General features: G+C 44.4%; 1 protein-coding gene across 5 annotated transcripts in view; it reads right to left on the minus strand.

Annotated features, from left to right (window-relative positions):
- TYW1B (tRNA-yW synthesizing protein 1 homolog B) overlaps positions 1-13,157 on the minus strand; it is a 107,695-nt gene that overhangs the window by 68,589 nt on the left and 25,949 nt on the right. For all 5 annotated transcript variants that reach the window (XR_014574114.1, XM_083805799.1, XM_083805800.1 and 2 more), the window contains 2 exons: positions 5,176-5,228; positions 2,410-2,528 (listed from right to left, as the gene is read on the minus strand). Coding sequence is in view for 4 of the 5 variants with exons in the window: in XM_083805799.1 (XP_083661925.1) it covers positions 2,410-2,528; positions 5,176-5,228 (172 nt within the window). In the remaining variant the exon portion in view is untranslated. The remainder of the gene's footprint in view (positions 1-2,409; positions 2,529-5,175; positions 5,229-13,157) is intronic.

Genomic DNA, 13,157 nt, shown 5'->3' on the forward strand with positions numbered 1-13,157 from the left:
TTTCATCCAACTGACCGGACCTGGCGCAGCTCGCAGCCACGGGAAGGATTGTAGCAGCACAAGCACAGGGTCTGAAAGCACTGCCAAAGCTGGGGAGAAAGCTACTTTCAGTGACAGTTCTGGTTTATGTCAAGCTTAAGGTGTACATAAAATGAGCCGTGAGATGAGATGCAAACTGAACCTTAAGTCTTCAAATCCAGAGGTTGGAGACGAGCAAACAGCTGCTGTCCACGTGGACAAGTCCAACAACTGCAACCCATTTCGCCCACTGAAGGTGAATGAGAAAGTTTTTCGGCACAGTCCTCTGGAAAGCTATTTGCTTGCATTCAGGTTGTTACCATTAGCAAAAAAAGCATTCCAGCACTCAGTATGATTAGAGCTACATGTTTCCAGGATTCTTCTCAAAGTGCCAAATGACACCTCCAGAACGATGAGTCACATGGAAGGTATCGCACTTTGCAATTTATCCTAATTTACACTTGTTTGACCTCTCCAGCTCAGCCCCATACTCTAGACACAGGCTGGGGTACTGCTGCTAAGAAATACCAGAGTTGGGTCATTTTGAAGGGGAACAGCATTAAATGGTCTGCAGTGCAATACTAGGAACAAAACACTATGTTTTGGTGATGTTATTGCTTTCTATTTGCTGTTTATGATGTACCTTCTGTGTAGGGACAGAGGGACAATAATACGCATGGCAATCTTCCTCCTAGCAGTACAGCCACCACTGCAGAACTAAATGCACCACTGCTAGCTGATACTTGGAAAAAAGGAATAAGCAGTACATTTTCCGTTGCAGACATAAGATTGTTATTACAGGCTCTGAAGAAAAGTGGAGATACTTGCACATTAAACATGCCATTTGCTGTCCTTTCAAGCCAGGATACAATGAAAGCCGATCAAGAGCACCAATTAACATTCTGGAATAGGCTCCCAAATGCAAACTTAACAGGACAAGTGGTATCTGATGCTTATACTTAATACTAATATGGAAGGCAGCTTCAAAGTGCATTCAAAGTTTCAGCAGCACTTTTGCATGGATGCTGTCATTTAAATATTCTCTTGACATGTTTGCATTATTAAAACTTGATGACTATGAGGGACAGGAAACAGTACTCAGAAATGCAGCTGTTTCGGCATGGAAATACTGGTACGTTGGACACCCAGGCTTAGGGATGGAATAGCTGCTGCTGGCAGCCAGCCCCCTAGGGTAGACAAATAGCAGAGGACGTGCAGCCCCCATGGTTTGAAATAGCTAGCAAGGCAGAAGACAAAAGAGCTCAAAGAATAACCTCTGTGTCCTCCCACTCAGTACACTTTCACGTCATTGCTTTTATTTCTGCTGAGCTTCTCAGTCTCACCGATCCCCTCCTGCACTCCCCCAGCCTGGCAAAAAACTCCCTCTGAAATCCAGGCATTTTGGTGAGTTAGCAGTGCTAGAGGAGCTGACAGTTCAGATCCAGGCAAAGCTCATTTCCTTCAGAGAAATGACAGTGAAGTAATTCCTTTGAGAAAAAGGTCACTTTACTAACTAAAATGGAAAATCATTTATTAACTACTGTTTTAGAAAGGCAACAGTTATGAAATCATCACTTTTCACTCACTGAGAATGTGAATTGCAGGGTGAAGGTAAGAAAAAGAAAGAAAATATTTTGTTTTCAAAGAAAACAAAATATTTAGCACCTTGGTGGCTTCGCACAACATGAGGGCCTGTCCATGTGCTCCAAAGCACCACGAGCCAGTCCCAGACAGTGACCTCAAGAGGGAACCATACCGCTGTCAAGTGCTGGCTCTTGCCAACCCTTTCAGAGCAAGGTGCAGAGGGACTTGTGGGCAGCAGATGGAGAAGAGCCCATCTCCTGTCTCCCTGATTTCTCCTTCCACCAGATGGTCTGAACTTGCTGGGGCCCAAGACATGGCTACAGAGGACCCTGCTCTAGGGAAGGTAGTGCTGGGGAGCCATCAGATCTTATTCAGCCTCTAGGAAATGGAGTCTCCCACCCACCTACCTCAGGCCCTACCAGTCCCAAGCCATGGGCTCCACAGCTCTCCAAAGAGGAGTGCAGGCAGAGGCATGAAGGCAGGGGTGAGCACAGCTCCCTTCCTCACTCCTCCTCCTCACACTTCCAAGTGGAAAAGGACACATGAATGACACTGCCCTATGTTTGAGGATAAGGACAGGGACGGAGTGGTGCAGAACAAAGCCCAGCTGGCCCACACAGTTGAGCGGAGCAGGGCATAGGATTAGCACCGTGGACAAACAGACATCCCTCTTATGTAGCTATTGCCCTGTTTCTTGCATTGCTGTTCACAGTACAGCATTCCTCTCCCCACGTGCAATAGCACAGAAAGACTGTAATACATGACCAGGTGATCTCCCCCCAAAGTAAAACTGCAACAGTATTTTACCTCCAGCAAAACACACATTTGTTGGCACAAGCAAGGCTCGGCGTGGCTTCCATGCAGCGATGGCTCTCAATTCCATAAAACGTGTGCTTGTAGCAGCCGCCTCGGCCTCGAAGCATCGACTGAAAGCAGAAAAAGACACAAATACTGAGAAAGTTGAAACACGCTATCTGTAACCAAACCAAGTGTAAAGATGTAAAGTCTGCTCCCTGGGCATACCTGCAGTTTTCAATCACTAGTAAATTTGGTGTTCAGCCACCTGTGATGGGTATGGCGAGCCAGGTCACAGCTATGCAACAGGTCAGAATAATGACAGACGCAGTCTGTTTTAAGAAATTCCTAATAAGCACATCAGCATACAGTCTGATTGTGTAAGTTTCCTCTCTCACAGCTTTAAACTCGACACCATAAATGCCTTGTTTCTGTAAGGATCTACCCAGACAGTCAGCATCTTCTCACTCGCAGCACCAAAGCGTAAGTGTGCTCCACTGAACCTTTTAACTGAACCAGCCAACAGAAGAAAGCAGGTAAAGCCACTTAAGCTGTAAGAAATATTATTGCAAGAGCCCAATAAAGAGTAACAAGGATCAATTTAAAGGCTGCACTATGAAACACTCAATTCTTTCCATTTGTCTAGTAAAGCATTTCTTCTAGCACTAAATTAAATAAATATCCTGACCTTATAAACCCTCATTCACACCAGTCATTGGCTCCAGCAGGACATCGCACGTTCCTTCACAGAGCTGCAGCAGCCTTCCCACTGGAATTTGTCTCCTATTTAGCATGCAAGTTGCTTGGAGCAAAGACTGTCTTTCATTATCTCAGTTAAATAATAATAAATGAGAAAGGATCTTTACCACTCTCCAGAGAAAATTTGAAATATAACATAATAACTTTTAATCTGTCTTCCTCTACCTGAAGTGTCCTAGTGATCCAAGAGAAAGTTTCCACTGAGCACTAGGGAAAGAATAGGTAATGCCTAACATATGTACAGCATTGCTGGAAGATTAAACAAAATAGAAAATCTTGTTTATTCTACCCATCCCTCAAATGACAGAGGTTTCAGGAGACTCACAAGTTCTAGGAGAGCAAGTTGTATTATGGATTTCATAAAACAGGCAAATTGGACCCTTCCTTAAATTTGCAGGGTTTATGCTCTTTTCCAGAATACGACAGACACAATCATTTTAATCTGAGATATCACTGTGGAGCGCTGCTTAATACTATTCCTTGTAGCCCTGGCTCCTGCTTTCCACTGATACAAATCTGGAACAAACCTCCTGAAGACACTCACATATTGGTGTGAATCTGAGTCAAAGCCACTGCCTGTAACCAATTTCAGCTCAATTTATTAGAAGGCTTTATGTTCAATTCCTGCTTAAGCTAAAAATAGTATGGTACTATCTAAGCACACAGAGCTGCTATTTATTTTGTGAAATGGCTTTACAGTGCTGCATTAAATTTCAGTTCTTTAATAAAAATAGGTTCTCTGGTTTTCTCTCAGTCACAGCATTGAAGTCTGACAAGTTTTTCTTTAAACATTTCGTGGCCTTCTCTGACGCTAAAAATGATAGAAGAGAAATATTTGCAAGAGTAAACAGCGGAAGCATCACTGGGATCAGTCTGTCTCAAATATTCATGACAATACAACGGTGGGCTCTTTAAAGCTGTTCACAAGAACAAGTCTTTTGATAAGACAGTTCATTGATACCAGCCATTTCAATAAAAACCTCACTGCAGCCACCCACTTAGGTGATTGCCATTCAAAGAGCTCTTTTCAAAAATAAACAAAGTTAATCATGCAGCAAAAAGAGAGCTGAGAGACCAAGGAACCGATCGCTGCCACAGCTCAAGAATTAAAGATGCGCTGGCATTTTGATGAGATGCTGATTCCCGGTTTATCATCCTGTGAATGCTGAAGGCTGGAGCACGTTAAAATCAATGTTACTCCTCAAATGTATACCATTACAGGCCAGCTTTCAACTTCAGAGCTGCAAACCACTTCTCAGGGACCTGCAGAGGACAGCTGAAACAAACATACTGAAGCAGCTGATGTTTGTTCTATAGGGCTCTGCACCTCCACTGGGAAAAGTTTTTAAGCCTGCAAACAAACTACTTGACAAGCTAATGGCTTACATAGCCTACAACTACAGGACTTGGGGGATGATTTTTTTCCACCTATATATGCATACACACACACATATATATACCCACATGTATATGATGTACAGCTATAGATACACACACCCTCAAAGACTAAATTTAAAAAACTCCTAGTGACGGTTACTTTGCTATCTAGACCTTGGCAAGTGTTGCAAAATAGTGGAGGAGCATTGCCTCTTACAAATCAGATGCGTTAGTCACAGAACAACAGGTTTAATGAGTGCCCTTGTGCACTCGTTTGAATGTAGCAATGGACTGTCATCTTTGTTTCAAAAGACCTCACACCTATGATGAAACCTTCCCACTTTCCCGTGGCGTTCTGCTCCTGCCGTATATTTTAGTAGGTAGGAGATGTTTTAGCAGACAGCAGAAATGGGAAAAACAACAACAGAAAATGATGTTCCCAGCTCTTTGCCACAGTCATGTTCTCACTCTTAGCAGCGAGTTTTTAATAGCTTGAAATGCAGAACTACAGCCTGTAAGACAGAATGTTTTCTTGCAGGTAATATCACATTTTTAAAGGGTATTTCACCTGTACATTGTAATACCTGAATAAGTCTCTCGCTTTATCTTTTTATTTATTTATGAACTGAGAAAAAAGCATACCTTTGTCCACCGACAGAGCTTCACCCCAGAATGGCTTCCGATCAGCTTGTAACCTGAAGACAAGAAGTAAATCAAACGATCAATTTCAGCCTGCAATAGCTGACACACAAAACATAATAAGAGGTAACAAAATTATTAAGGATCTCCATCTCAGTGCTGCTTTTCCCTGTTGGCTCAAACGCAACACCAAGATTGGAATGCCCACACGCATCGCTCGTCACTTGACTCTGGGAGCCCACACATCTGAGCAAAGGCCATGGTCACCCAAGGGACTTTGGCTACCTTGAAGCAGTTTTTTCCACAGGGGATCTATTTGTACTGCTCAGCTCTGTCTGAGTCATTCTGGGGTGGCCTTAAGATTTCTCCAGGTAAGAGGGTAGCCCTGCACAGCAGTGTGGGACATCTGCACTGACCCCAAGGGATGGGGCATGGGAGGGAGCAGGACAGGGCACCAGTAGGTTCTCCTGGCCCTAAGCAGTTACTGCTGACCTGACTCTTCCTCAAGACCAAGGAGACCTATTCCTGCTCCTCAGGAGGTCTGACCAAGCCTGGAGAACAACATCTGATCGACAGCGCAGCTGCAATGGTGGAAAAGAACCAAAACGCTGGGCTCTGTTTGAACCCAAGCTTCACGGGTTCACCAACATCACCCACACCATCTCCCCTGGCCGTGACAGAGCCACAGTAACCAGCTAAGCAAGGCAGCCACTACTCCACACCCGGAGGAAAGCTGATTTCACATCATTTCCCACTCCCCAGCCAAGATCAACACAATTTTGTTTAAATTTATTGGCCCAGAAGGATTAATTCTACAGCGTTCGTTAAGCACTAAGTACTATTATTACCCAAACTGCTTGAGTTAGGTTATTTTCTTCTTTGAAAAAAGTGCTTAGAGACCAATATGTCTGAAGGATTAAAAATCACTTCAGAAATCAGCGTAAGAATAAGAGGGATTTGAGAAGCCTCGTGGTGTCACTCACGCGGTAGCATTTACGCATCCGTGTGGCCTGGCTGTCCAAACCCAGCACATCTCCACCAGAAGCTTTGGGCTGGTATTTTTATTAACACTTTCAAGGGAAATCAAACTTCAGGTATCAGGCCTCCTTCCTGCCAATTAGCATGAACCCAAGAGGGGGGGGAAAAAAGCCTGTTCACAGAAGCAGCCTTCACCTGCTACAACGATAACGGGCACAACCACCCTGCCTGGAACTGGTCACCATGCAGCAGGGCCCCAGGGAAGTGTGACAGCACCCCAAAGTCCCCTGCACCTCCAAGGACAGCGAGCCAGCCGGGAACTAAAGTGACAGCAGATGCCGTAACAGCTGCAGCAGCTAGAAATTAAACAGTGTGAAGACATGCACAGCTAACAAGAAATCACACAGCATCTAGAGCACGCTGCTTCCGCTACTCTGCCACTGAAATCCAGCAGAGATCTGACCAGACTCCTCTTACTTCTTGACCTGATGTTGCTCCTGTCTCCTTGTGCAGCCTCTAACCTTGTGGGGGAGGGTGGACAAACGCAGTTTTAGCTTGATCTGTTCCCTGATCAGCTCTCCAAGAGACTGTGAACAGCTGGTTCATAGCAAGGGGGGTGTTTGGCAGGAACCAGTGGTGGGGACCCCCTTTTAATGGCAAAGGGATGGACAGCCAGGTTAAGGGAAGGTTCAGAGACTTCAGTCTGTTCCCGAGAATAAGCCCTGAGCTCCCTCTCCCCTCAACTCAGCAGGAATGGACAACATTTCAAACTCATCCTCCCTGCACACAGGCCCGGGTTAAGTAAATGCAGCGAGGAAGAGAGAACTGATGCAACCCAAAAAGCCTTGGTATTTTACCAAGCTGATCATCCAGCCCTTTCCTGGAGAAGACATCAATATAACCCTGATCAGCACTTCTGACATGGACCTGATATTCAGCACAGCCAGGGGTGATATTGAAGTCGCCATCTAGGACTGGACGTAGCATCTCCCTGTTGATCCTTGCCTGAGACAACCAAATCCCCACAACTGAATTTGGCGGCATCACATCATCTCCTCCTACCCTGAGTCTCTCCTGCTTATTTCTTTTGCATTTCTTTGCAAAAAGGCTTGTCCAGCAAGGTCTAATCTCAGAGACCTCCCTGTACTGCTAGAATTCATATCCTTACAGGATATGATGAGCACGGGAAAGCCAGACTCTGCTGATATCAACCACTGCAGCCCTAGTCGTCTTCTTGTATTTCTCAGAACCCGGCAACAGTGTTCACATAAGATTATTCTCTCAGATTGTCAACAGAAGTAATGTGGCTGCTTTAAAATAAGTTTTAGATTAAAATTAAATTGGAACTAGGGCATGCTTGCCCAAATCCACCACTGCGTTGCTTAAGGGAAAAGAGGAAGCAGCTAAACTGGACAAGGTGCCAAACTCCGGAGCCCAAAGCTGCAACATTTTCTCTTAGTTACTTAGACCAACTTCCACCATGTGGAGCGCCCACAGCTTCCTATAAAGGCCAAGAAAATTGTACATGTTCAACATCAAAACAGAGGCTTACAAACTTCAGCCAGCTTTAGCTATGAGAAGGGGCTTACTCATCTTACTCGCTGCTGCCAGGAGTCACAGCTAAAGTTACTGGAAGAAACATCATATATTTGCAGAACTTCTTAAAAGCACCGCACAAAGCTTTTGAATTCGAGTCTTCACTGCACGGGTTGCTCTGGTAGACAGCGCAGTTACCTTGCTAAGCCATCACAGCGATCATGGGCCGTGACACGTTTTTTCAGGCTTGGAAATGAGACCAAGTATCAGCGACCACGTCTGTACGCTCTTTACATCTATTGTGAGCAGAGTCCCTCCGACTCCAAAGCCTGTTTCTTTGAGCACTGTATTTTAGCCCCTAGTTTGGACTAAAAGAAGAAAACGCAAAGGATTATGCAGGAGCCAAGAAGTGCTGAGCTTCAAACCAGCCCTGGGAGAGAACACGCCAGAGAACCAGCCTGAGGGTCTCACCCGTTCCGTTTCTGCAGCAGCTTCTGCGGAACAACCCCTGGGAGAGCTCAGGCCAGCCCACCCCTGCCACGAGCTGTGCCACAGCTCCACGGTGCCTCTGCCAAGGCTCTTCTACAAGTGGTAGCTGAATCATACCTTACTGACGGCCCCAGAGTCTGCACCTATGCGTGCCAGGGCTCATAGCACACATACTTACTTCTTAAGCTTGCTCTTGGGAAGTATTATTGGGAGCAATAACTGTAAGTGAGTATTTGGATGCAACACCCTCCAAACAATACACTGTATTGTCTCAATGGGACTGGGCTCATAATCCTTACGTATCTTCAGATCCTAAGGCTCAACAGAAACATCATATTTCATCTACAGCCTAATACTCAAAGGACTCCTTAAATTACCAGCAGGTTAAATAATAAACTCTACTCCTGAGTAAAGGCACAATGTCTGATCACAAGCGTGTATTTTAGTTGATCCCATGCTAGATAATAACTTTTGGATGACCCAGAAACCTGTCAAGCTTCTCTGAAATTCGGTGTCACTGTCATAAAGACTTGAATTAAGCTTTTAAACAAGCTTTTGGGTGAAATTAGTTTCATCAGGCAGTAGGCCAATAAACATTTGGTGATTGTTTGCCCTGAGAATCAAACTGGAGTTTAATAGACCACAGACGGACTTTTAACCAAAAGAGATGGCCTCTGTAACAGATGGTGAATGCTCCATCATCTAGTGCAAAACAGTTCTGCAACTGTTTAAAACTATTACAGCATTTCAACTCCATCACGTAAATAGTTTTAAAGGTTCATTCTCCGAAATTCTAAGGATTTACTGAGGGACACTGGTGAACTTTCAGCCTCAGATATGTACCTGAGGCAGTACACCACTGTGTATATATACACATACATATCTCGCATTACAGGAAATCGAGGTATTTTGGTGATGTCTTTGCTAGATTGTTTTACCGGTGTCACGTAACAAGTTCAAGCCTCCAAATTTGGATTAGCTATGTGCACACGTGAGCAAGTATGTTCATTCTGAAAGCAGAATAACCAAGATAAACCAAATTTCTACTAGTACAACTGTCCACTTATTAGAAGCAGCATCATAGCTGCTAGTAGTCTAAAAAAAATGCACCTGCAATAGTCACGTACACAACTTTAAGATTCCTCTGACTATCCTAACACAGCCAGATGTCCAGGAGAAAACCCGAGGGCACCTTCCAGTACAGATGTTTACACTACCAAAAGCATGCTTCAACGGAAGACTTTGAAAGCACAGAGGAAAAGATCTGAAATAAAAGAATCAAGTAGATGAGTGGTTGAAAAGACCCTAAAAGGCAGAAAGACTTAACCACCCTGCGAGAATTCAGTAACTGTAAGCATGGTGAAAGCCAATCTAATACCACGTTATGCTTCAAAAAAAAAAAAAGAAAAAAAGACTTTCAGAAAGCTTTCTTCTGAGGAAGAAGTAATATGCAGCTGACAAATCAGCGTGGTTCTATCAAGCAATCTCCTTAAGTAAAAACCTGGTTTGAAGCAACGATTATTCATTAAAGCTGAAAACTCAGTAAAGAAAAAACTTCAAACTAGGGGAATGTTTACAGAGAAAAGTTTCCAGTTCCCTGCTGTTTTGCAAGTGTGCTGGTTAAAAGGCCCGAACTGAAGGTTACAATACAGCAGTAATCCATCACCAGCATCGTAAGGACCATTTTGAAAAGCTGTAACAATTGCTGCGCTCGAGCTACCATCTAAGAGACAGCATTCTGACTAATGTTAGAAAACAAGTAAGAAAAATACAAGAGTAATTTGTGAAAGGAAGCTGTTCAAATTATATCAGCATTTATACCAGAATAGAAAGAAGTAGGATCAGGGAATTGGAATTTTTCATATCGCCCAAGCACGATAGGAAAAACCTCTGGTTGTATTTCCAGCACTGCTCAATCTTCAAGAAATCCTTGCAAAGCACATCTCAGAGTCAACTCCCCTTTTTTTTTTTTCAAAAACGTTTTTGAAAAAATGGCTCTTAAGGAGCAAAAGGCTAGCAAGTTGTGGAAGAGCTTGCTTCCATGCACTCGTGGCAGATATAAGAACATGATAAAGGATTGCAGGACTATACCTTACATGCAAAGATATTTAAGTTCAAAATTGGATGGAAAGTTTGCTCCATCAGTGGAGCTGCCAAAACGCTGCTTCAGATCGTTCTCATCATAAAGAGAACGAGGAATTTCCTGAACATTTTTAACTTGTAGCAAAAGCCTGCTTAAGCCACTGCAAGAGTCACAGCTGCTATGTCAGGCAAACCAAACCTACCTAGTATCAAGAAAATGAGACTGGTGAAGGTCAAGGATGGGAATGCCAGTAGCTGTAAGTTCCAGCAGCAACAGCTGACCATGAAGGAGACAGTAAATTCTTAAGGTCTGGGTTTTCACTTAAACCCAGGTATCCATTTTAATCCAAGAGCACTGTTTCCTTTGCAGCACTGAACTGCCAGGGCACCAAGGGCAAATTAATATAAAACCTCCAATACTCAAATGTATGATATCTAGTCAAATTCTGCTTTTGACAGACACACACAGAGACCACTGATATTTTCACCTGCATCAGCTAGTGCTGAAGGAAAACAAAAGAAAACCTGTCTGTACCTGGCACCTTTGACAAAGCAAAGTCTAAGACAGACCATTTGCAGAGCTGTTGTAGAATGTTTGCCATGAAGGAGTGATGCTCTTGACCTCCACCAGAAGCAACTCCAGCAAGGCATGCCTCGTCTTCAAGAAGCGAGGCCATGGGCATCTACAGCATGGCAGCTCATCCCATTTTAATTTAACCTCCAAATCAAATGCAAGTCCTTGAGACCTCTTGCCACGGAGGAGATTGAGAAATGGGATGTCCATTAGCCCCTTAGCCCTGATAGTTTCACCAACTTCCACACTGGCTTTGCCATCCCAAGATGAGAACAGCTGCCCTCTACCCCCAAAAAGCCATCTTCACAGACATCCACCCGCATTCACCAGAGCACATCAGAGAACAGAACAAACATGCTGTGGACAGAAGTCACCCCCCCATTGCTCCCAGACACTGCACAGATAAAGACCTGCAAGACAAGCCACTCAATTAACTGAGTAGCAGAAGGACCTACACCTCTGGGAGGCTGGGAAGACAAGCTCCACTGAGGAGGAGAACAGATCCAATCCTTTTTCTGGCTGAAAAGCAAGCAAAGCATGAGAAAACGTGGTGGGACTCTCGAACAGGCTGTCTCAAAGAAGAACCAGCTTCCCCAGAAACATGCCCTGCACTGCCCCAGCCAGCAGCCCCAGCTCGGCACAGAGCAACAGCTCCATGGCCAGGACCTCAGGCTGCCCTCTCACCCACCCACCCTCCCGTGGAAGACCTTCAGATCCCCACAGTGCCTCCCGTACCCCTGCCTCGTAACTCCAGCTCCTCTCACGTCCTTTATCTATTTTGACTGGCCTGATGACTGCGTAGGATGCAGCAAATGTGCCCAGCCTACAGCTAAACCCTTGCCGACCAGCAGCAACCAGCCAACCAAACGCGATGGAGCATAGCTTGGAGGTCTGGGCATTAAGTGAGAAAGAAGCGTCTCCATCTCTCCTCTTTGTTCATAAGAAGATTCAAAAACCTGAATTCTCAAAATTGAAACATTTCGGAAGTTCTCACTATCTTTAAGAACTTAAAAATCAGTGTCAGCTTTAGCAGAAACTGTCCTGCCAGGTCAAAAGGTTTAAGTGGAAGAAGGCAACCAGCCTGCACAGCTCTTTTCCTTAAGTAGCCCGAACTAACACACAGAGAACTAACGTTATTAGAGAAGAGATTGTGCTGGCTTTTAACGAAACTTTCAGTCATTCTGAGCACATTTCTTTCTCTACATATCCATTTGTACAAAGATGGTGATCCCTTGCTTGGGGAAAGTGCTGTGTTATGAAGAAAGGACAGCAAATTTTATCCTTGCCTGAATATATCTTGTACTTTGTTCCAGCTTAATAGACTTAATTTCAAAGACCAATACTCTCCAAAGCCCTTCCAAAACCTAAAAATAACGGGTGAACTTCAAATATAAGTGACCTTATACTCGTTTTCCTCTGTTATATATGGGTAACCACCAACTCCAATAACTGCACACAAGGGAAGAATCAGGCCCACAAAGCTGAGTTTTGGCTATCTAATCCGCTACTGATAAGCTGCTACATCTGCGCCAGCACATTAGTATTGCAGTCAGCTCACCACCAGCTCTTGGCAGCTTCCACACTGTGGGACTTGAGCATCTTCTGCTTCCTGGATTCTTCCCCGTTAACTGTGTATTCCCCATTTGTTTACACAAATATTTTTAAGGAACAGCAAGAAAATCTAGCAGGCTTAACTTTGCCTGGTTTCAGTCATTACGTTTACCCTGCTCACAGGTATTCACAGAAGAATTTTGTGTTTTTCAAACTAATTTTTAATTTTCCCATAGCCAATAACTGAATTCTGAGGTACACTTCAGAGCCTGCACCAGTGATAATAATCCCCGACCCAGCTGTGAGCTGTTAGTGCCACCTGGAGTTTCAGAGCTACACATAAATCACACCAAAACCCAAAGACACATACAAACATTTCGGTGCACAGCCCGCGGAAGCATACATCCGGCAGCACCGATCTCTGGGCAACTTCTCCGTGCAGTGGATTTGATTCCCAACGCCAGAGCACTAACAGCTCAGCACGAGCCAAGCAGAGACCGTCAGAAGCTCAGAGCAGCAGGCACTGAAAAAATCAGTCCAAGAATGGGCAGTAAAAGCTACTGACTACTTCACTACTTCTGAAAACCTAATCTCAAACAAGATCGATAAGCACTTGAAAAGCTCGGTTTTCGATATTCTTCTGAAGTCAGCCTCCAGATTTCTAATACACGCTGAAAAACAGCTCAAAGCATATCTTTACATCGAGCAGGAAGCCAGAGCATGAAAGAATGCAGTTACTGAAGTAGCCCATACTATTTCAGATAGCAGCCATCTC

This window comes from Anser anser (assembly GCF_964211835.1).
Source record: "Anser anser genome assembly, chromosome: 20".
In the NCBI taxonomy this organism is placed as follows: Eukaryota; Metazoa; Chordata; class Aves; order Anseriformes; family Anatidae; genus Anser; species Anser anser.